The 22,036-nt window shown below is 39.1% G+C and overlaps 1 protein-coding gene across 3 annotated transcripts in view; it reads left to right on the top strand.

The window, feature by feature from the left end:
* The window catches only part of dctn2.L (dynactin subunit 2 L homeolog), a 35,678-nt gene that overhangs the window by 5,087 nt on the left and 8,555 nt on the right, over positions 1-22,036 (top strand). The window contains exons 2-9 of one of the 3 annotated variants that reach the window (XM_041581038.1): positions 5,467-5,535; positions 7,948-7,956; positions 10,290-10,295; positions 15,277-15,373; positions 18,396-18,457; positions 18,599-18,697; positions 19,157-19,317; positions 20,923-21,073. In XM_041581038.1, the coding sequence (XP_041436972.1) occupies positions 5,467-5,535; positions 7,948-7,956; positions 10,290-10,295; positions 15,277-15,373; positions 18,396-18,457; positions 18,599-18,697; positions 19,157-19,317; positions 20,923-21,073 (654 nt within the window). 3 annotated transcript variants of the gene reach the window in all.

The raw sequence follows: 22,036 nt of genomic DNA, 5'->3' as shown, positions 1-22,036 counted from the left end.
AAAGAGACAGTAAAACAAAAGACGTATATGCAATCTTTTTTAGTACCAAAGCATCAGCTTGTTCAGCCTGATGGTGATGAACAAGGAACAAGTTTCACCACAAGTATAGATAGTACTGCAGCGCATCCTAATGCTACAAATACATATGCTGTCTCTATCTCCAATTTGGAGCAAGGAGTAATTCCTTCTGCTCATCATAAATCCAGCAAAAGCCGTGTAGATTCTAATACACCTCAGCCTGATGAACAAGGAACAAGTTGCTCCATAAGTCAAGTTGCTGACACTGATCAAACTATAGTAAGCCGTGCATTACATCCTAATGATGATGATGAAGTCGTCATCCAGTCATCCAGTCATGCTGTTTGTACTATAATCACCAAAAGCACTAGAGATACAGAAGTAGCTACTATGGTGCAAAGCCCATTGACCATGGACTATGAAGAAACTGGAGATTATGCCCCAGTTTCCCAATCCCAGCAGTCCATATCTGCTATACCAGAAATTACAACAACTTCAAATGCTATCAAAAATATCATTAAGAGTTACTCTAATGATCCTGCTGAGTGGGGAAGTAACATTTCTGAAGATTTGCGTGAATATTTTTCTAAGAATCAAATTCAAAATAAGTATGTGGACTACTCTGCATCTAAAAGAACATATACTGATATTACAAGGTATCTGACTAAAGAACTATTCATACGGAAAAGAAATAATGCTGAATGTATTACTCGTGATTGGATGATCTACTCACCCTCAACAGGAACTATATTCTGTGTGCCGTGTAAACTTTATAGTAGTTTGTCTCATGCCCTTGCAACATCGGGCTTTAATGACTGGAAAAATGCTGCTGCAAGATTAAGGGAGCATGAGAATTCACCTGATCATCGCAAGTGTGTTTTCATATTCACAGACAGGGCAAACCCTGAATGCCGAATAGACCGCGCTCTTATTGAACAAGAAGTTCATGAACAGAAGTACTGGCGGGAAGTTTTAAGAAGGGTTGTCGATGTTGTAAAGTTCCTTGGTGAACGTGGCTTACCATTCAGGGGAACTGATGAGCTATTTGGATCCCCACAGAATGGGGCATTTCTGGGAATACTAGAGCTTATTGCTAAATATGACCCATTTCTTGAGCAGCATATAAAGAAGTATGGTGGCGGGTCAGGCAGAGGGGTAAGCAACTACATGTCATCTACCATAGTAGAGGAGTTCATCGAGTTAATGGGAAATAAAGTTGCTCAAGTAATAGTGCAAGAGCTATACACTGCCAAATATTTTTCTTTAATTGTAGATTCCACACCAGATCTCAGTCATGTTGATCAGCTAGCAATTGTACTACGTTATGTTAACAAAGATGGGCCTGTGGAACGGTTACTGGGGTTTGTTCCAATCTATTCTCATACAGGAGAACATCTTGAAAATACTGTGTTGTCATTCCTGGCTGTATTGAAAATTAATATTCAGGATTGCAGAGGCCAAAGCTACGATAACGCTAGCAATATGTCTGGCAGATACAATGGATTGCAAGCTAGAATTCGTGCAATCAATCAGTTGGCATATTATGTGCCTTGTTCTGCACATTCACTGAATTTGGTTGGAACATGTGCTGCAGAATCCTGTCTTAAAGCAGCTACATTTTTTAATCTATTGGAGTGCATCTATGTTTTTTTTTCTTCATCCACTCATCGATGGAACATTCTTAAAAATGAGCTTTGCAAAGCTCCTGGAAATCTTTCTGTAAAAGGTCTGTCTGGCACAAGATGGGCTGCTCGTTCTGATGCTACTAAAGCACTGAGAATCGGTTTTCAGTATGTGAAAAATGCTCTCAGAGAATTAGAGTCGTCTGATCACCAAGTAAGAGTCCAACATGAGGCAAAGTCCTTATTGGGAAAACTCAACCACTTTGAAACCGCCATTCTTCTTGTGGTGTGGGGAAACATCTTAGAAAGGCTAAATGCGACTAGTAAAACTTTACAAAACACCAAAATCTGTCTTTCAGAAGTAGTCATACTTTATAACTCATTGATTGCATATGTGCAAATAATTAGGGATTCATTTGACACATATGAACTAGAAGCTAAAAAGCTAACTAGAGACCATACATATGCAGGAGAAGGAAAACGGCTTAAAAAACGCAAAACATTTGCTGATGAATCACCATTTGATGATGTTAACCAACATATGTCAGCAAGAAACAAATTTATCACTGAAACATTCTATGTATTAACAGATTCTCTTATTGCAGAGCTTAAAAGAAGGAATCAGTGCTATGAATGCTTGAATAACCGTTTTGATATTTTTAATACAAACTTGCCAATATCAGATTTACGCAGCTCTGCAGACAAATTGCAAAAAAACTACCCAGAGGATCTCGAAGACTGTTTTACAGAAGAATTTTTACAATTTTCTGCATTGATACCCCAGGAATCCATGGTGTGCCCAATGGCAATGAGGCAATATATAATTGCCAGGGACTTGCAAAAAACATTTCCAAATACTGAAACCTTGCTACGTATGTTTTTATGCATGTCTGTAACCAATGCCAGTGGAGAAAGATCATTTTCCTGTTTGAAAAGGATAAAAAATGAAAGAAGAACTACCATGGGCCAAGAAAGGTTATCAGCCCTTTCTTTGCTAGCTGTGGAATCCGCTTTAGTCAGACAACTTGACTTTGATGACATTGTGGATTCTTTTGCTAAGCAAAAAGTACGTAAAGTTAATTTGTAATTGTTAGCTGCTCAGCAAACAGTACAAGGCTTGGTACACAAGTCATGAAATCCCTTCACCAGCTTCTTTATTTCTAAATGTTGAAATTCTAATTCATTGTCTCATATGGCTGCAAAATATTTCTAAAACCCTACTCACCTGATATGGCTGCAAAAAAATGTACCCTAGTCTACTCATCTGGCTGTAAGAATTATTTTAAATCATTAAAAGCTACATCATAATTTGTTATTATATTGGGGAGACTTACCCTGTTTTAAAATGTGTGTGAATATTGTTTTACAAATCTAGTTCAAAATATGTATTTGTATGTAAAACAATCATATACTGATATTACAAGTTATATGACTAAAGAACTAAGGAAAATAAATAATGATGAATAGACCATGCTCTTTTTTGAACAACCAGTTCATGAAAAGAAATCTGTCTGCAAAACAATTCTAATATTCTCGTCTTCTCATCTGACTGCAAAACAATTCTAATATTCTCGTCTTCTCATCTGACTGCAAAACAATTCTAATATTCTCATCTTTTCATCTGGCTGCAAAAGACTTCTAATACTAATACTCTAGTCTTCCCAATTAGCTGCAACATTTCTAATAGTCTAGTTGTCTCATCTGGCTGCAGATTAATTTTTATGCAAATTTGGAACAAGTCTTTAATGCAACTGATTCCCAATTCCTGACATAATTCTTAGAGTTCATTAATCTAAGTGCACAAAGTCTAATTCTAATACCCTAATCTTTTCATCTCGCTACAAAAGAAATATTTTACCCTAGTCTTCTCACCTGACTGCAAAACCATGCTCTTCTTTGAACAACTAGCTCATGAAAAGAAATCTGCTTGGATTGTCAGTGTTGTAAAGTTCCTTAGGCTACCATTCAGGGGAACTGATAAGCTATTTGGATCACCACAGAATGGGAGATTTCAGTGAGTACCAGAGCTTCATGCTAAAAATGATCCATTTCTTGAGCAGCATATAAAAGACGTATGGTGAGTAAGACTGAGGGGTAAGCAACTACGTCATCTTCCATAGTAGAGGAGTTCATAGAGCTAATGAAAATGATTCTAAAACTCTAATCATCTCATCTGGCTGCAAAATAATTCTTATACTCAAGTCTTCTCATCTGACTGCAAAAGAAGTCTAATACTCTAGTCTTCTTATCTGGCTGCAGAAAAATTCTAATACCCTAGTGTCTCATCTAGCTGCAAAACAATTCTAATATTCTACTCTTCTCATCCGACTGCAGAATAATTCTAATATCCTAGTCTCATCTGACTGCAAAACAATTCTAATATCCTAATCTTCTCATCTAGCTACAAAAGAATTATTTTACCCTAGTCTTCTCATCTGGCTGCAAAACAATTCTAATATTCTCATCTCTTCATCTGGCTGCAAAACACTTCTAATACTAATACTCTAGTCTTCCCAATTAGCTGCAACATTTCTAATAGTCTAGTTGTCTCATCTGGCTGCAGATTAATTTTTATGCAAATGTGGAACAAGTCTTTAATGCAACTGATTCCCAATTCCTGACATAATTCTTGTTAGAATTCATTAATCTAAGTTCACAAAGTCATTAAAAGCTAACTAATAATTTATTATTGGTTATTATATTTGGGAAGCTTACCCTGTTTTACAATGTTTCTTATTATCTGTGGCTCAAGTGTTTTTGTAACTGTGGCTATATTTTCATCATATTGCTGCTATTTCTGCAATAATAATGGCAGTATTTCATATTTATTTTATGGGCATACTTTTTGTGTTCAGTACTGGACATGCTGCTTTTTGTTAGCTAATTAAATTTATAAATTAACCCTTGGTCTGACTTTGAGTATGAAGAAGTAAATGCTGTGTAGGTTTGTCTATTACAACCTTATTATTTTATTTGAGTAGCACTCTATTAAAGAATAGGAATGGATAAACAACAATCAATTGATGTCTTTTCTGAAGAAATAGGTTAATGCAGAGTGTATTCTTAAGACAATGAACAGAAGGAATACCTTCTGTCAGATTGCCAACAGTGTTACTACTGAACTTTTAAAAGAACTGTCATAATAAAGGTGCGCTAGTATAGCAGTGCTTCTTTTGTAACTGTAACTTTAGGTGGTTCGAGATGGGGGGGCCCCAGAAGCACTACCTTGCCTAGGGCCCTGTTTAGTCTTAATCCGGCTCTGCTGCTAGGCAGGCATTGTTACTGAATCATTTAGTAATCGGTCTGAGTTTTGAAGCAGTCCTCCAAACGCTTGGCTGCCATAATCAGAAAGAGTTTGGTAACCTCCCCAAACAAGCAGATGGAGATATTTAAAGCACTCGTCAGTTTTGGGATCCGTTGTTCTGCTTACAACAAGTAGCCATAAGTGAGCTGAGCCAACATTTATAACTGCAGTGTTACTGTTATGTATTGAGGTATTTTATATACAGGCATAACACAGATATTCTAAAGGTTAATGATTAATTGTATTCTAATGAATGTCTTAACCGAAATATTGTGGCAGATTCTGAATCGATTTAAATGTATCCATCACTTAGGGAAGTGCTACTGCTTGAATATCACTCATAGCCTAAGGCAACACATTCCTAAAAGCTCAGGCAATAATAATGATCTTGACTTGCACCCAGTCAGCTGAAATTTAATTGAATTCATTGAAATTTTATTTTGAGTAGGCTGAATAGTGTCCCTCTATAAAGGATAATTGTGTGAGTTGTGGTAATAATGTATTAACTCTTTATTATTTCAGGCCAGGAATGAGCCAGATGTCTATGAAACAAGCGATTTGCCGGAGGATGATCAGGCTGAGTTTGATGCGGTAAGGCTGCATTTCCGTTTAGTTGATTTTTAAAGTTTTGCTTTTGGGAAATTTTAAAGTTTAGAAACTTTGACAAGTTGAGAAGGGACAGTCAGGTTTACAAAACAGTCAGGTTTAGGAACTTCAATTAACAGTTACTTACAAAAACAGAACTATCGGTGAAAAACGAACAACATGACCTATAGGTAACTTTTCGTGTAGATTAATATTTTAAAAATAAAATTTTTAGTGTCAGTATCACTTTAAATGTGACCAATGCAGCCCTGCAGCCTTCATTTATTAGAAGTGTCCCTGAATTTTCAAGCGATTAACCTACTCCAGTGAAGAACGGCAACAGTCCAAACGCCTCTTCATGACTATTTTCCTGAATGAAAAGGGCTGTGTGTGAAGCATATGGGACAGTTATACAGTTATAGTTGGACCTTCTCCTATTTTTTTTATTATTTAACTTCTCTTGCATTTTTTTAAATTAAACTGAACACCACAGTTGTGTAGTCAAACATCTGTGTGTGTGATATCTGCAAAAGTATTTGATAGGGATGAAAGTAGGGCACACCAGGACCCTATACCTATGCGTGTGCCCATAGATACACGTATACATTCTCTCAATAGTTAGGCTAGTCTAAATATTATTTGCTTTAACTTCTGGATGCTGTATTGCCTCAATTTGCACTTTTTCATAGCACTCTGCTTGTTAAAGGAAGCAAACACCAGCAAACAAGTTGACAAAACTGGAATATGAAATTGCATGGTTTAACGTTTGAATTTATATGTGCTTTTACTTATTGTAATACTGAGTGTGCATGTTTGGTGCCTTATTCTGTTGTAGTTCTTTGCACTGTAGAGATATTCAGGAACTGCCATTTTTATGTATATGAAATTATAAACATATATCTATTTTATATTTACTAATGTTATATGCAAGTGACTACTCTGTAATGTATAAATAACCAGCAATGTTATCCAAAAGCAGCAATACCATGAGCCATTCGTTGATGTCAGCAATTTAGCAGAGACCTTTTCTGTCACATTAGTTTTTGTAATTAGGTTTTATTGTCAAAATGGTTTAGTTGAAAGTAGGGGTACAGCAGTTCGGGATTCGGCCTTTTTCAGCAGGATTCGGATTTGGTGAATCCTTGTGCCTGGCTGAACCTAATCCTAATTTGCATATTAGGATTAGGAACTCGTGACTTTTCTTTCCAAAACAAGTAAAAAATGTTTTCCACTTTTTCCTTTTCCCGTCCCTAATTTGTATATGCAAATTCGGATTCAGTTCGGTATTTGTCCAAATCTTTCACAAAGGATTTGGGGATTCTATCGAATCACAAATAGTGGATTTGGTACATCGCTAGAAGAAAGTATTTTTAGTAGAATGTATTAAAATTTATCATTGAGATGTTTTTTTCTGGTTTAGAATTACTCAGCAAGATGGAAGTCAAAACTGAGCTGCTTAGTGATTTAGTCGTAGCCATCTGTTAGGAGGGATTCATTTGTGCCTGAGTTATGATACATGGGTGCCATACTTACTGCCCTCCAGTTGTTCTGTAGTACAGAATTAGGGGGCTTGGGGTTGTATTTTGAAGGCTAAGGAGTACAGTTAAGGTGGCTATACATGAAAAGATCAGCTCTTTGGCGAGGTGACTGTATAATTTAAACCTCTCAATGGTAAATCTGAGGCTATTTGGCCTATATGTAAGTGTGTATTGGATATACTACCCCTATAGTTAAACCATCACCAAACTAATTGGTTCTGAGTGTGTGTTTTATCCTTATCTACACTATTAATCTTATATTTTTTAGAATGGAAAATAAACGTTAAGTTTACGCTAGTAAACTCAATTTAAGATTTCTGATTCTGTTTGGATTTGGTAGGTGCCAAATTGCTTGCCTTTTTAAAATTATTCTGAGCAGTGAGTAGCAGTGTTCCATCCACATTCCAAGAGTGATAGCCTTCCTTAGAGACAGTACAAATGCCTTCAAGTATGGTGGCATATTTTGGTCCATGAATGGTCCAAATTAATTGGTTTTCCAGATGATAATTTTTTGTGTATGGGTGGGTTCAAAATACTGCCAGCTGGCAACTGCAATGGCTGCTCTTTAGGCAATTGGCATAAGCCTTTTAAGTTCAGTCTATTCGAGCAAAAGAAGGAGAAAAATGTGATCCCTTCAAGTGTCCCACCAAGATGTTTAGCTGTCAGAGAAGCAATGAAAACTTTGTACGTGTGGCTGGCTTTATTCTGATTAAATCAGAGTTACTGCAGATACAAACTGTTTTATAGTCTGGCTCATCGTATTGCATTGCTTTAGGGTACCATTTACTAATGGGAAACTGTTTTCTGCAATTGCACCTGTTTACCTGAGTTTTGCTAACATTCTCACCCTCACTTTTTGACTACCTTGCCTGGATGCTAGTTTGCACAAGTAAGACAACTGCTTTTTTTTTTGCATGAGACTTCCAGATTTAGTAATTGCATGCACTCTAAATTTCCAGCTGATTATCTAGATCTTTTGCTTTTTCCTTCTTTCTGATCAATTAGAAATAGAAAAGTGTTGGTTCTAATATCAAATGCAGTAATATTGTACTAACTGTTCTTCTGATTATGTGCTGATTAGAGAAATCTGTTGCATTTTCATGACCCCAAATATTTGCATGTCTGATCATCCTGAGAAAGACCATCATAATGTGCCATTTTTATACTGTTGTTTTTTTATTGCCATCCAGGTCATTTCTATGCATTGATCTTGGTAAATGAACAGTTTTATAGAGCATATTGTAAAAGTCTTGGAACTATACTCACCATGATCAAGTTTATGTACCATTAACATTGATGGAAAGGTTAAATCATTAGGGGTGCAAATGTCTGGATCAACTAGCAGTTCGGCAGGTTAAAATAGAGTTCAAAGGTTGAACTTGATGAACTTTTTCAACCTAATTTACTATGTTAGGCTACCCCCAGTGAATATAATTACTTACCTGATACCCTGGGCTGGTGCTTCTGTTAACAGACAACTGCTCAACTGCTTAAAAGGGGAAGGAAACCTAGTTGGCGCAAACCCCCCCTCCCGTGTGTTGCCCACCCTCCCTCCTCCCCCCTGGCCTACCCGTCCCGCTGGGCAAATGCCCCTAACTTGTTACTTACCCTTCTGCGCAGGTCCAGTCCAGGGAGTTCACAGACGACATCTTCTTCCACGCAATCTTCTTCCTGCTTTGACCGGCGCATGTGCAGTAGGAGCATTTCGCCGGTACGATCTACTGGGCATGTGCCAAAAGTACACCGTGACTTTTGGCGCATGCGCAGTAGATCCGTACCGGCGAAATGCTCCTACTGCGCATGCGCCAAAACGCCGTTCAAAGCAGGAAGAAGATCGCGTGGAAGAAGATGTCGTCTGTGAACTCCCTGGACTGGACCTGCGCAGAAGGGTAAGTAACAAGTTAGGGGCATTTGCCCAGCGGGACGGGTAGCCCAGGGGGGGGAGGAGGGAGGGTGGGCAACACACGGGAGGGGGGGAGGGTTTTTGCACTAACTAGGTTTCCTTCACCTTTAACAGACAAATCTCTATGAACCTGACACTTGAAATAAGAATACACCATTTTAAAGTGCACACAAATGATCTATATGTTTACACGTTGCCTGTTAATTGCTCCTAAGAATAGTTATTTGGGGAATAGAAAAATGAAGTTTAAGTATCCTGAGTTTGGGGGGGAAAAAAGAATATTCTTGGTTCTGAACAAAAGTATATAATCTCACCAGTCAATATGCTGGCTGTGCATGCCCCAGACCTACAGCTTCAGGTGGAGGTATTTTACTATGGAGAAGGCAGCAGTCACTTTGCCTGTCATGGGATCTGTGAGTGCCTACTGCCTTCATGGTCAAATAGAAAAATGTAGCAGCACACTATTAGATTAGCTTTCTCAGCTTTCCTTTCAAGAATTGCCAAATGTTAATGAACTGCCGAGTAAACCAGGCATTTGCACCAATATTTTAGTTTGTATCAAGGAGGGGTTGAGTATAAGGCCCATGGTACATGCTCATTCCTACTGTTGCAGTTTTAGGCCTAAAGGACAAAGACCTGCATTTCTGCCGATTTCCAATAATTTTCACCTGACTGGAGTATAGTGCAACCATTACATCCATATGAGACCCTAGCTGTCAGTAGAAAGGCATCTTACTTACTGGCAAGGCCACTTATATAAATGAATCTTTAATGCCATTGACACAGAATGGCCTGCAGCTTACTTCTTGCAAAAGCTTTCCGCTAACCCCACATATGATATCAGTCGCTGCTACTAACCCATGTATCTGTCACTGCAGCCGAACACAAGCATTAATACGAACCGTCACTATCCTGTTGTAGTGCTGCGTTGTAGGACATCACTCTTGTTTATTCGTTACAGCTATAACTGATCTCAAAATTGCATTGCGGGTTTATCAAACTCCTACACATGGTACTACAATCATGTTGCCTTTAATTTGTAATGAAATTAAAAGCCTGAAATGTACAGATACTTTTTAAAGGCCAAGGCTTTATACCTTATACCTGGAAATAAAAATAGAGAGTAGAAACTTTGCAATGCTATTTTTTTTAAATTCTTTAATAGTTTATTATTGACCTTATAGTCTCTCTCTTTCTAGGTACGTACTGTAAGCTTATTGTAAATGTGCCGCATGTCTTAATCTTCTAATAGAAATTCTTTCCTTTTGTTTTTCTTTTAACATTTGTTTTATTTTTGTCATCTCTGGGGAAACTGCAAGGAGCTGGTAAGCAGTGTGCCGGTGTTGTGTCTGTGCCTGTTCATGCTATGCTTGCACCTGCTCTCTTTGCTCTGCTTTCTACTCACCCTCTCTGCAGTTGCAACGCTTCATAACCTCCCCAGCTACATATGCCTTCTCATGCGCTTATCAGAGATATATATATATATATATATATATATATATATATATATATATATATATATATATATATATACGGATTTAAGAAAAATACAGAGCAGTGCCACCCTTATTTAATGCAAGCTTACTGAAGGTGATGCCAACCTGGAGATAGTGTGTCACCATAACCTTTTATAATCCGGAATACACCAAGGAAAAGCATAATAAATAGCACAAGTCATTAAAACTAGGCAACTTTGGAAGGCCAAGTTGCAGTGACATTAGTTCCAAATCTAGTCCATTGAATTATACGGATCCTTATTGGGGTCACATTCTGTAACGGAACTGCTGAACATAAAACACAGAGAAATATAGAAGTGTACATACTGCCTGTTTACCATCTATTACAGTTATCACCAAACTGTGGCTCGTGAGCAATATGTTGCTCACGATCCCTTGGATGTTGCTCTCAGTGGCCTCAAAGCAGGTGCTTATTTTTGCATTCTTGGCTTGAAGTCAAGTTTTGGTCACATAAAAACTAGCTATACTGTCAGAGCCTTTTGTAGGCTGTCAGTCCTCAAAGGTGCTACCAAATAGCCAATCACAGCCCTTAAGGTGGCCATAGACTCCAAGATCCGCTCGTTTGGTGACATCGCCAAACGAGCGGATCTTTCCCCGATATGCCACTAAACTGCATGGCTATATCGGGGGTAATTCGAACGTTCGGCCGTATGGCCGAACGATCGAATTACGATGCGCCAAGTGGCTCCGACGGGTCGGTCGGGTAAAAATCCAACCTTCCCGATCTATATCGTGGCCAGATATCGATCGGGAAGACCCGTCGGAAGCCCCCATACACGGGCAGATAAGCTGTCAAATCGGTCCAAACGACCGATATCGGCAGCTTTATCTGCCCGTGTATGGCCACCTTTATTTTGCACCTCCAGGAACATTTTTCATGCTTGCTTTGCTCCCCCACTCCCTTTACAGTTGATTGTGGCTCATGGGTAAAAAAGGTTGGTGACCCCTGATCTATTAGAAGTAAATCTAGTGCAACTGGACTTGCTGAGTAATCATTGAAGACGTTTCGCTACTCATCCGAGCAGCTTCTTCAGTTCAACTGACTATTTAGAGAGGTGACATCTGAAACTCACACTTGAATAGTTACACTGCGTCATCCTGATAAGATTATTGGATTATATGACAAGGACTTTCTGTACCTGAACTGAAGAAGCTGTAGAGTAGATATAATCTGAATGATTAGTGGTAGGTCGGGAGATTGCAACGAACAAGCGTTCACCGGACACAAGGCTATATTTGCACGTCTATGGCCATCTTAAAGGGGTTGTTCATCTTTTTTCAATTCAGATGTTTTCAGATTGTTCCTCAGAAAGAAAGACTTTTTTCAATTACTTTACAAACTCTAAGTTAAAGTAAGATAAAGTTGAATGTTCCTGTCTCAGGTGTTTCAGTCTGGCAGCTCAGTAATTCAGGTGCAGACTCTGAACTGTTAAAAATTTTGCAACATTTAGTTGATACATTTCTCAGCAGCATCTCTGGAGTATTAGCAACTGTTGTATCAGTTCTAACAACTGCCTGTAATGAAACCCAGAGATTCTGCTCAGTAGGGACAAAGATAAGAAATGTATCAACTAAATGTATCCATTTAAAACAGTTTACAGGGTCGGCGACCCCCCCTCCCAGGGCTGCTTCAGAAGGTGAAAAAAGACACTTAACACTTCAATATAAGAAAAACGGTCACATATAGAAAATAGAAAGTCATTGGAAAAAGTCATTATTTCTGGTCATCTATCACCAGAACAACTAGTTGTTTGAAGGTGAACCACCCCTTTAAGGCAAAGAAAGAATAAAGCAAACAGAATATGAACTCCTGGAGAGTAACAACATGGGACATACTAGTGCTATGCCTACTAATTTGTGGTTATATAGGGCCCACACACGGGGTGACACGTGAACTAATCATTATACCCCAATAGGTCCTGGAGACCTCAAGCCGATGCAAATGGTTGGATAGACCCGAATCCATCATGCATTCAGTGCTGGAAATCTGCTTCTCTTTGTATTCCTAAATTAACCTTATACGTTTGCTCCACCCTGGCAGAGATCATGTGTTTGCTTGTATTATTCATTCCTCAGCGATTGTGCCCTTTTCTTAAATCCCAAGCTTATTCATTTTTTCTTGCAGAAACAAATAATCCATTATCATTTGTTTCCTGTACTGACTGCTGTATTTTCCATTTCTGTACCTAGAAGCATGCCTACCCCTCTAATGATTATCATTCATGCTGCTGTTATTTATATAGCTACGTTTTAGTAAAATCATCACAACTGGTAGTTAGGCTGCTGGTTTTTATTTGCTAGGAAATGCTATGATGAAATACGCCTCTGTGCAAGTTATTCATGGCCTTTAACTACCCAGATGTGGAATGTATAGTCTGAGGGCACTGCTTATTGTGTTTACATTCCCAGCGCCGGATTTACATAGTGGTCGCCCCTAGGCCCACTGCCGTTCGTCAACCCTGTCCCCTCCCCTTTATTCGTGCAAATTTTGATCATCTGGACTGGAGCAATGGGGATTGGCGCACGGGAAATGTAAAAAAATGATTGTATCTCCAACGCATCCCCAGTGTTTTTGAATCAATGTGGGTGTGGTTGGGCAGCATGCCGCCCCCGAAAATTTCCTGCCGCGCTAGGCCCGGGTCTAGGTGGCCTTTCCACAAATCCGAGCCTGTACATTCCCTTTCTGCCATAGATCAGAACTAGGGATGCACCAAATCCACAATTTTGGATTTGGCCGAACCCCCAAATCCTTTGGGAATGATTTGGCCGAAAATCGATCTGAATCCTAATTTGAATATGCAAATTAGGGGTGGGATGGGGAAATCATTTTTTACTTGCTTGTTTTGTGACAAAAAGTCACGTGATTTCCCTCCCGCCCCTATTTTTCATAGCCAAATCCCGAACTGAATCCTGGATTTGGTGCATCCCTAATCAGAACCATCTATATGATCAACTGGTGCTCTCGTCTGCTCTTTTATATGGCTGTGCCAACATGCTTAAAATAATGATACCGTGAAGCTGTGCCCTCATATCTGTTTGTGCTTCATATTTATGCCCATCTCTCCTCATTTTTTCCTTAATTTCACGGTTAGATTATGTATAGTATTTTATTACTAACTTCTGGGACATGTTAAAACCTCATAGATTAGCAGCACTCACCAAATCCATCTTGTTTAGATTCTGAATTCAAAAACAAATCTGAAACCTGATTGAATTTAAAGGGGAACTATCGTGAAAATGAAAATTTAATGTAAGCTTCATCATACTAAAATAAGAAGTTTTCTACATTTTTTTGAAGTAAAAGTTATGTTATGAGCCGTTTCTGAAATCTTCAAGTTACTCTTCACTAACGCCTTCTCGGCATATGTATGTGTTCAGTCCCTCTTCATGCACGAGTTGGGAGTCTGATTTTGAATGATGGTAGACTTCAATATATCTTTTAGGGGGGATCCTTTTGCCTAAAAGATTTCTAAGAGTTCACTCTATTAAATTCACCAGAAATCCTGTCCCTCTACATGCAGAATTTATGCCAAAGACAGTTATTTTGTTTGTCCTGGAATCAGTTAATTGAGTGAGCTCTAATACATCTGCTAGGAAAGGAGCCCCCAAAAGATATATTGGATCTAAAGGTGGACATAGATGCAAAGATCCGCTCGTTTGGCGATGTTGCCAAACGAGCGGATCTTTCCCCGATATGCCATTAGCAGGCATGGCCATATCGGGGGTAATCTGATTGTTCGGCCGTATGGCCGAACGATCAGATTACGATGTGCCATGAGCTCCGGCGGGATCGGTCGGGTCAAAATCAAACCTGACCGATCGACCAAACGACCGATCTCCGCCGGGCGAAAGATGTCGGCACATGCCACACACGATCCGAAAATCGTACGAATCCTCGATTCGTACGATCCGATCTGTGTGTCTATGGCCACCTTAACTGTCAATGAATATCTGACACCCAACTCCTGCATGAAGACAGAATGAAGAGAAACAGATGCAGAGAAAAGGATAGTGAAGGTAAACTTAATTATTTCAGAAACATTGTAGAATATTTAATTAATTTTATTTAGAAAGTTTCTTATTTTAGTACAATGAAGCTTATATTACATTTTCAATTTCCTGATGGTTCCCCTTTAAAGAAAACATAAACTCTCAGACTAAATCAGTGTTCAGAGCACTTTTGCAATTTTCATTATTTTATTTTCCAGTTTTCAAGATGGTGGCGGTTTTTAAACTGCTACTTCAATGAATTTAAATCCCACCCCGAGAGAAGGAACACCGTGTGACATTACCATAGTCCTTTCTAAGCAAAGCAATGTCGCAAGATGTGCCCATTCTCAGGGAGTTCAAAAACTTCTCAAATCTTGGGGAAAAAAATACAATATCACAAAAGTGAGCAATTTTACGGTTTAGGATTTACATTTCCTTTAATTATGTGAGCAGATTCCCCCCGAAAATAAAGTTAAACAGTGCCCTCACGTGTTTGAAGTTGGTTCAGCGAAGCACAATGGATTTGCCCAAATCTGATTCCTGGATTCATTGCATTCCTATAAAATAAAGTTGTATACAGAAATACATTCTAAACCATTTCAGCCTTTTTTTTTTTTGGGTAGCAATTTTTAGAGTATGTTGGATTGTGAATGTTTAAAATTACTTTCATGTACTGTTTAACGATTTATCTGCTAGCGTGTGCACTTAGAATAAGGAGCTTTAAGGGCAACAACCAATCAGGATATTTGTTACTGGAGGCACAAAACATAAAATCTAATACCCTGTCTCATGTTTATAGGAGGAACTTACTAGCACTAGCGTAGAACATATTATTGTCAACCCCAATGCAGCGTACGACAAATTTAAGGACAAGAAAGTTGGCACCAGAAGTTTAGGTGAGTAGTTTGTTTTTGAAAACTGTAAAACCACAGCTGTAATGGCAAAATTGTGTTTTATTCAAAGGGCAAGATATACTGTGTTGTGTAATAAACTATAGATGAGCTTTGCATTGACATATTTCCATTTTGTATGAACATTTGAACAATCTGTGTAGTCGCTCTATAGTATAAACTTTTTATTCAAAGCACACTGTCCCCCCGACTCCAACGCCCAGGTGTGCAACTACTAGTCATGTATCAGTGGTATGTGGTAGAGTCCTGCGCGGACAGGAAGTGCTGTCATTGTAAACTGGAAGTGACATCATTAGAAGTAGTTTTGATCGGATAAAAGGAGTAAAACTCGCTATTGAGAAGACCCGCAACCCCACCTGCGTCCCGCAAACCCGGAGAACTGCCGACCCGCGTCTTTACCCGCTCCCGAAACTTCTACCCGCAACCCCCATACTTACCTGCTTGGACCCGACCCGCAAGTACCTTATCCGCAACCCGATCTGGGGCCTTCTGACCATCAAGAAAAAGGAAGTGCTGTCATTGTAAACCAGAAGTGACATCATTAGAAGTAGGCGTGGTCAGAAAAAAAAGGAGTAAAACAGGAAGTGCTGTCATTGTAAACTGGAAGTGACATCTTAATACCATACACTGCCCAGAGGAAATTCTTTTGATTCAATCGCCATATGTTAATATGTGCCAACATAAATTGTCCCAGAGGTGCTGTATCTATGGGGCAGTTTTATTAAGGGTTGAGTTGTTTTCCATGAAAAATTTGAGTTATCATGGGTATTTTTTTCAAGTTAAAAAAACTAAACTCTCATTTTTTTGAGTCTTTAAAAAAAAAAAAAAAAAAAAGGTTTGAGATTTATTATACCCGACCCTTGAAATAGTTCAAATCCGAAAAGACACCATCTTAAAACTTGTCCAGGTCATTTAGAAGTCAATGGCAGAGGTCACTTGAACCATTTGAAGATGTTAATAGCCTTCATGATGTTTAGAGGGGTTTTCGATGTATTTCTGCCAAAAACTCAATCAATTCGAGTTTTCGGGTTGTTAATCCTGACTTCACGGATTCAGGTTTTTTACATACAAGTTTTTTTTTATTAAATTAGACACTATTCGAGTTGTGAGTTCATTTGAAGTCTAAAAAAGCTCACAATGCTCTAAAATTCGACCTCCTTTGTCTCTGTAAATTAGGAGCAAGTATCACTTTTATGTTCTTTGGTTCTTTTTCTCTGTAGCTTGCTTAACAGATATAACTAACTACAGGGCTTCATAAATATGTTTTATGGGTGGTCTCTGGAATCTCAAACTCTTTTTTTTTTTTTTTTTTTAAAAGACTTAATTTGAACACCGTTATTGTTTATGTTTTCTCCATGCAAAGGGAGAGGTCTGAGTAGAGCCGCCATTAGAAATCACGGGGCCCCGTACAACAAAATTTTTGGGGCCCCCTGGGCCCCGCCCACACTGACGACCAAGCTCCGCCCCATATCCCGCCCACATCGCAGTTAAAAGACCACACAGACATCAGCGCTAAAAAAGTAACCCCCCCCCCCACACAAGTTGTAAAAAGCTATTGATGGTCAGGGCCCCCTTATAAAAAAAATTGGGGCCCCAAAAAAAAAAAATTAAAATTTTTTTTTTTTTAAAAACATTGGTGGCAGGGGCCCCCTGTTAAAAAAAACTTGGGGCCCCAACAAAAAAAAATGTAAAAAAAACTAAAAATAAACAAACATTGGTGGCAGGGGCCCCCTTCTAAGTTAAAAACAAATTGGGGCCCCAAAAAAAAATTTGAAAAAAAATTAATTTTTTTTTGAAAAAAAAAAAAAAACATTGGCGGCAGGGGCCCCCTTATAAGTTAAAAACAAATTGGGGCCCCAAAAAAAAATTTGAAAAAAAATTAATTTTTTTTTGAAAAAAAAAAAAAAAACATTGGCGGCAGGGGCCCCCTTATAAGTTAAAAACAAATTGGGGCCCCAAAAAAAAAATTGAGAAAAAAAAATTTTTTTGAAAAAAAAAAAAATGGTGGCAGGGGCCCCCTTACAAGTTAAAAACAAATTGGGGCCCCAAAAAAAATTTAAAAAAAAAATAATTTTTTTTTGAAAAAAAAAAAAAACTGGTGGCAGGGGCCCCCTTACAAGTTAAAAAAATTTGGGGCCACCAAAAAGAAAATTAATTTTTTTTTTAAAAAAAAAAAACCCAAAAAAAAACAATGGTGGCAAGGGGTCCCTTACGAGTTAAAAAAAAAATTGGGGCCCCAAAAACAAAAGTTTTAAAAAAAAGATTGGTGGCAGGGGCCTATAGAATATTAAAATAATACATTGGTGGCCAGGGGATTAAAAAAAAAAAAAAACACAAACTGGTGTTCAGTAGAATTGAACTCATGGCTTCAGTACTTCAACTTCGCCTCCTTTCGTGACTTCGGGTCTTTTCACCGCTTCAGGACTTCGGCTTCGGCTGTTTTCGTGACTTCGGGTCTTTGCGCTGCTTCAGGACTTCGGCTTCGGCTGTTTTCGTGACTTCGGGTCTTTTCGGCGCTTCGTGACTTCGGGACTTCGGCTTTTTCCGTGACTTCGGGTCTTTTCGTCGCATCGGCTTCGGCTTTTCGGCACTTCCGCATTCGGCACTGAAGAGGCAAGACGTACGGCTCGGGCGCTCGTAAGGGGGGCCCGGATCTTCAAAAAAATGCAGCGCTGCCGGGCCCCCCTTCATGCCCGGGCCCGGTACGCTTGTCCCCCCTGTCCCCCCCTGATGGCGGCCCTGGGTCTGAGCAAGAAGCCATAAATCTCATTGTTTTTGCAAAGGAGACATTATGAGGTTACTGCTCCATCATGCAGAACTGTGTGCAGAATTGCCAGATTGCTGCTGACAGTTGCAGATTAAATTGTCATAAAAAAAAGCCTCCTACTGCATGGCTAGTTAGTACTTACACAGCAGCTGAGTGGCATACAGTATGCAACAGGAAGGGATTCATTTAGACACTTGTGTATGGATCATGAATATCTAATAATGTTTCCTCCACTCCTAGACTTTTCAGATCGGATTACCAAGTCCAAGAGGACAGGCTATGAATCTGGGGAGTACGAAATTGTGAGTGTCTTACTTTAAAGTTGAATTGGAAATATTTTCAAGCCTTGTTAAAGAAAATGGTTTGTTGAACATGCATTGCTTAATATTAAACAGGTCTCTACACCCATAACTCACTAATTCTGAGTCCTTCTTCTTGTGTAGCTTGGAGAAGGCATAGGAATGAAAGAAACCCCACAGCAGAAGTATCAGCGGTTGCTGCATGAAGTCCAGGAACTGACGCAAGAAGTGGAAAAGACACAGGTGGGCTTATTTTTGCCCTCATGGGTTGACTATTGCTTTGCACAGGAATTCTAAACTTACACCAAGATGGGTCAGTTAGTGGTATCCTTCATATTGATAAAAATAATGCTGATATAGAGTATTTACTCTTTTTCACTCTCTCTCCCTCCCACATGACTTGGTAAAGTCACTGTTGGAGAAGAAGGGGCATTTGGTTTGGTCCACACACACCCTACAGATACAGTTCTCTCTTATTTTACCTGAGAAAAATGGCTTAAATTGTGAGCTTTAAGCATCATCCCTCCCTTAATTAAGCAGAGCATGAAACCTATTATTTATATACTTCTGCATTTCTTTCATTCATAGTTTCCTATAATTTAAGGCACTGTGCTTATGACTTTTCCCTTCCCCTCATTAATGTATGACCCATGCGTGTTCATGTTGTTGCCACTAACTGACTCCATTGCTTCTCTCTTACAGAGTACAGTGAAAGAATCAGCTGCTGAAGAGAAACTGACCCCGGTTGCATTGGCCAAACAAGTAGCTTCTTTAAAACAGCAGTTAGTGTCCACTCATTTAGAGAAACTGCTGGGCCCAGATGCTGCCATCAATTTGACTGACCCAGATGGTGCCCTGGCAAAGTAAGTTTGTAGCTTTGAGCCGTCATGATTTGCTGTCACTATTTGCTTTAGCTGTTGCTATTAAAGGAAAAATAAACCCCCCCAAACAATGTAGGTCTCTATAAAAAGACCTCATTTGTGAAACCCTGCTTCATGTAAATAAACCATTTTCATAATAATATACTTTTTTAGTAGTATGTGCCATTGGGTAATCATCAATAGAAAATTGCCATTTTAAAAAATAAAGGCCGCCCCTTGGGATCGTATGATTCACTGTGCACACAAACATACCAAACAAACTATACTTGCTAGGTCACATGAGCCAATTAACCGACAGAGTTCTGTCTTTTGCTTCAACACTTCTTCCTGTTAGAGTTGAAATATTTCTGGTCAGGTGATCTCTGAGGCAGCACACAGACCATCACAAAATGGTGGTTCAAGGCAAGAGATGTAAAAGGGCAATATTTACTTAAATATATATTCCAGTTTGGTAAGATTCTTTAATATGCCACTTAATATGATATAAATTATCTGTTGCTTAAGTATTCATTTTGGGGGTATAGTTTTCTTTAAAGAAAACAAGGCAACCATGAAGAGTGCTGTGTTTTATCAGTGCGCCTGATCTGAATACAGAAAGGTCAGAGAGAGACTACAGTGAGACCTTATAAATTGCAGTTTGATAACTGTGTGTAGACTAAGCATAATAAGAACTCCAGTAATAATTGTGTTATCAGTGAATGGTGGCACAGTCTGGCTGTAGATAAAGGGCCTTGGGCTTGATATCGTCTGTGGTGAAACATATGCGTTGCTTTATCTTTCTGAATTTGCCCAAAATTGCCTTGCAGTGAAACTGCTGGCAATATCAGAAAGCCGAAGTGACTCAAATGTTTTACAACCAGTAATTCACTTTATCACCAGTGAAGAAGCATTTGAAGGCAATTAGTCGCCCACAGAAGAGGATATTTATTGCAGGCGACTATTCTTTTTGTTTGCCATTTCCCTTAATATTTCAGCCAAATCAGATCCAATCAGAATGTTTTGTGGTGTCCATACGCACTGAAAGCAAACCTGGTCTTGGTCTGTTATCACAGCAGCAGAAGCTCTGAGAAGATGAGAAGCTGCCAGACAGGTTGGCCTCCAGCCCCGTGTACATCATTGGTTTTTAGACTTGGGTGGAGGGGTGAAGCCTGATAACCAATGCAATGTTCTTCTGAACTGGAACATTTGTATTGTCTGCAGCAAAAGCAGTAGGGAAATAGCAGGGAAAGAAATACCAGGGAAAGAAACCTAATACGTTTAAAGTGATAATAGGCTAGCCATGTGACAGAACCAGTTAGTCTGTTGCATATTTTTGGAGTTTTGGTGCAAAGTGATAAACACAGAATTATGGTTGAACCTTGCGGTGGTAGTAAGTAATTTAAAACGTGCAATATGAAATTCAAAGGCAGGATATATAACGGAGGTTGTAATAACTACAACTGGAGCACTGCATACTTACTTACAGAAATATTTGGGGGGGAAAAAAAGAAATGTGAAGACAGCATTGAACTAGGTGGGTAAGAAATGTAAACCGTTGTTACTTACCCTTCAACTAATGTTTGTTTTCCTTTGGAATTGCACTCTTAGGCGTTTGCTGACTCAGTTGGATGCGGCCAAAACTAGAAAAAATCCAGAAGGAAAAAGCCCTGCAAAGGGTCCTGGCCCAGATACTGAGAACTTGGTGACGTACGAATTACATTGTCGTCCTGAGCAAAACAAGTTCTCTCAGGCTGCAAAGGTACGCTACATACAAACTGATTTTGGTGAGGAAAGATGTTCTGGGCCATGTGTCAGGTATATGTATTTGTAACATTCTTTACAGGCTTTATGAAGGGCTGACTCAAATGTTGCTGGAGGACAATGCTTAATTCTTTTTGTACTGGAAATGTGTTTTCTCACTTTGTAGTAGTGAATTCCAGTGCTTGAAACAGCATATTCCTTGTGCTACGTATATAGCAAGTTGAACTATACCTGAGCTAAGTAGCAGCATGAGCGTCACATCCAGCCCTCGGCTTTCCCATCTGTTTCCCACAGCCCTGTGCCTTCATGTGATATTGTGCAGATACGAGACACTTGCCACTTGCTAAATCTGTATGGCTTCTTTAGTTGTGGGTATCAAGGTCTGTGATGCTTCAGACAGCAGTCATGTATTCTCTGCTGCTTATCCAATCAGTACTGTGTGTGCACAGTCAGATACAGTTTCTGAGTGTGCAAGAGAGCTCAGTCTCTTTCTTTCACTTTTGGTGTAGTGGAAGAACCGAGAAACGGTAAGGGTGAATTTAGGTAGAACAAAGAAAGAAAAAGTCAAATGGAAAAAGAGAGAGGTGGAATGGGAAGGCAGAATGGGGCAAGGAGGTATTTAGGTTGGAGGAGAAAAGAGCAAATCAGAATAGTGCATGGGGCAGCTATATGTGTAGAACATGGGGGATGGAGGGAATGTGGAGATCAACAACAGAAGGTGAGTGGAGCGGTGGAAGGAAAGAAATGTAAGGCGAACATGAGACAAAGGAACTAGAAGAAAAGCTGGAATGAAGGGAAAAACTAGAGACGTACATGAAGGATACCTTAAAGGGATGCTGTCATGGGAAAAAAAAAGTTTTTTTTTCAAAATGAATCAGTTAATAGTGCTGCTCCAGCAGAATTCTGCACTGAGCAGCAGAATTCTCAAAAGAGCAAACAGATTTTTTTATATTCAATTTTG

Source organism: Xenopus laevis, chromosome 2L, assembly GCF_017654675.1.
Source record: "Xenopus laevis strain J_2021 chromosome 2L, Xenopus_laevis_v10.1, whole genome shotgun sequence".
In the NCBI taxonomy this organism is placed as follows: domain Eukaryota; kingdom Metazoa; phylum Chordata; class Amphibia; order Anura; family Pipidae; genus Xenopus; species Xenopus laevis.
The sequence above is the reverse complement of the archived record's forward strand: the minus strand, read 5'-3'. Positions and strand labels throughout refer to the sequence as shown.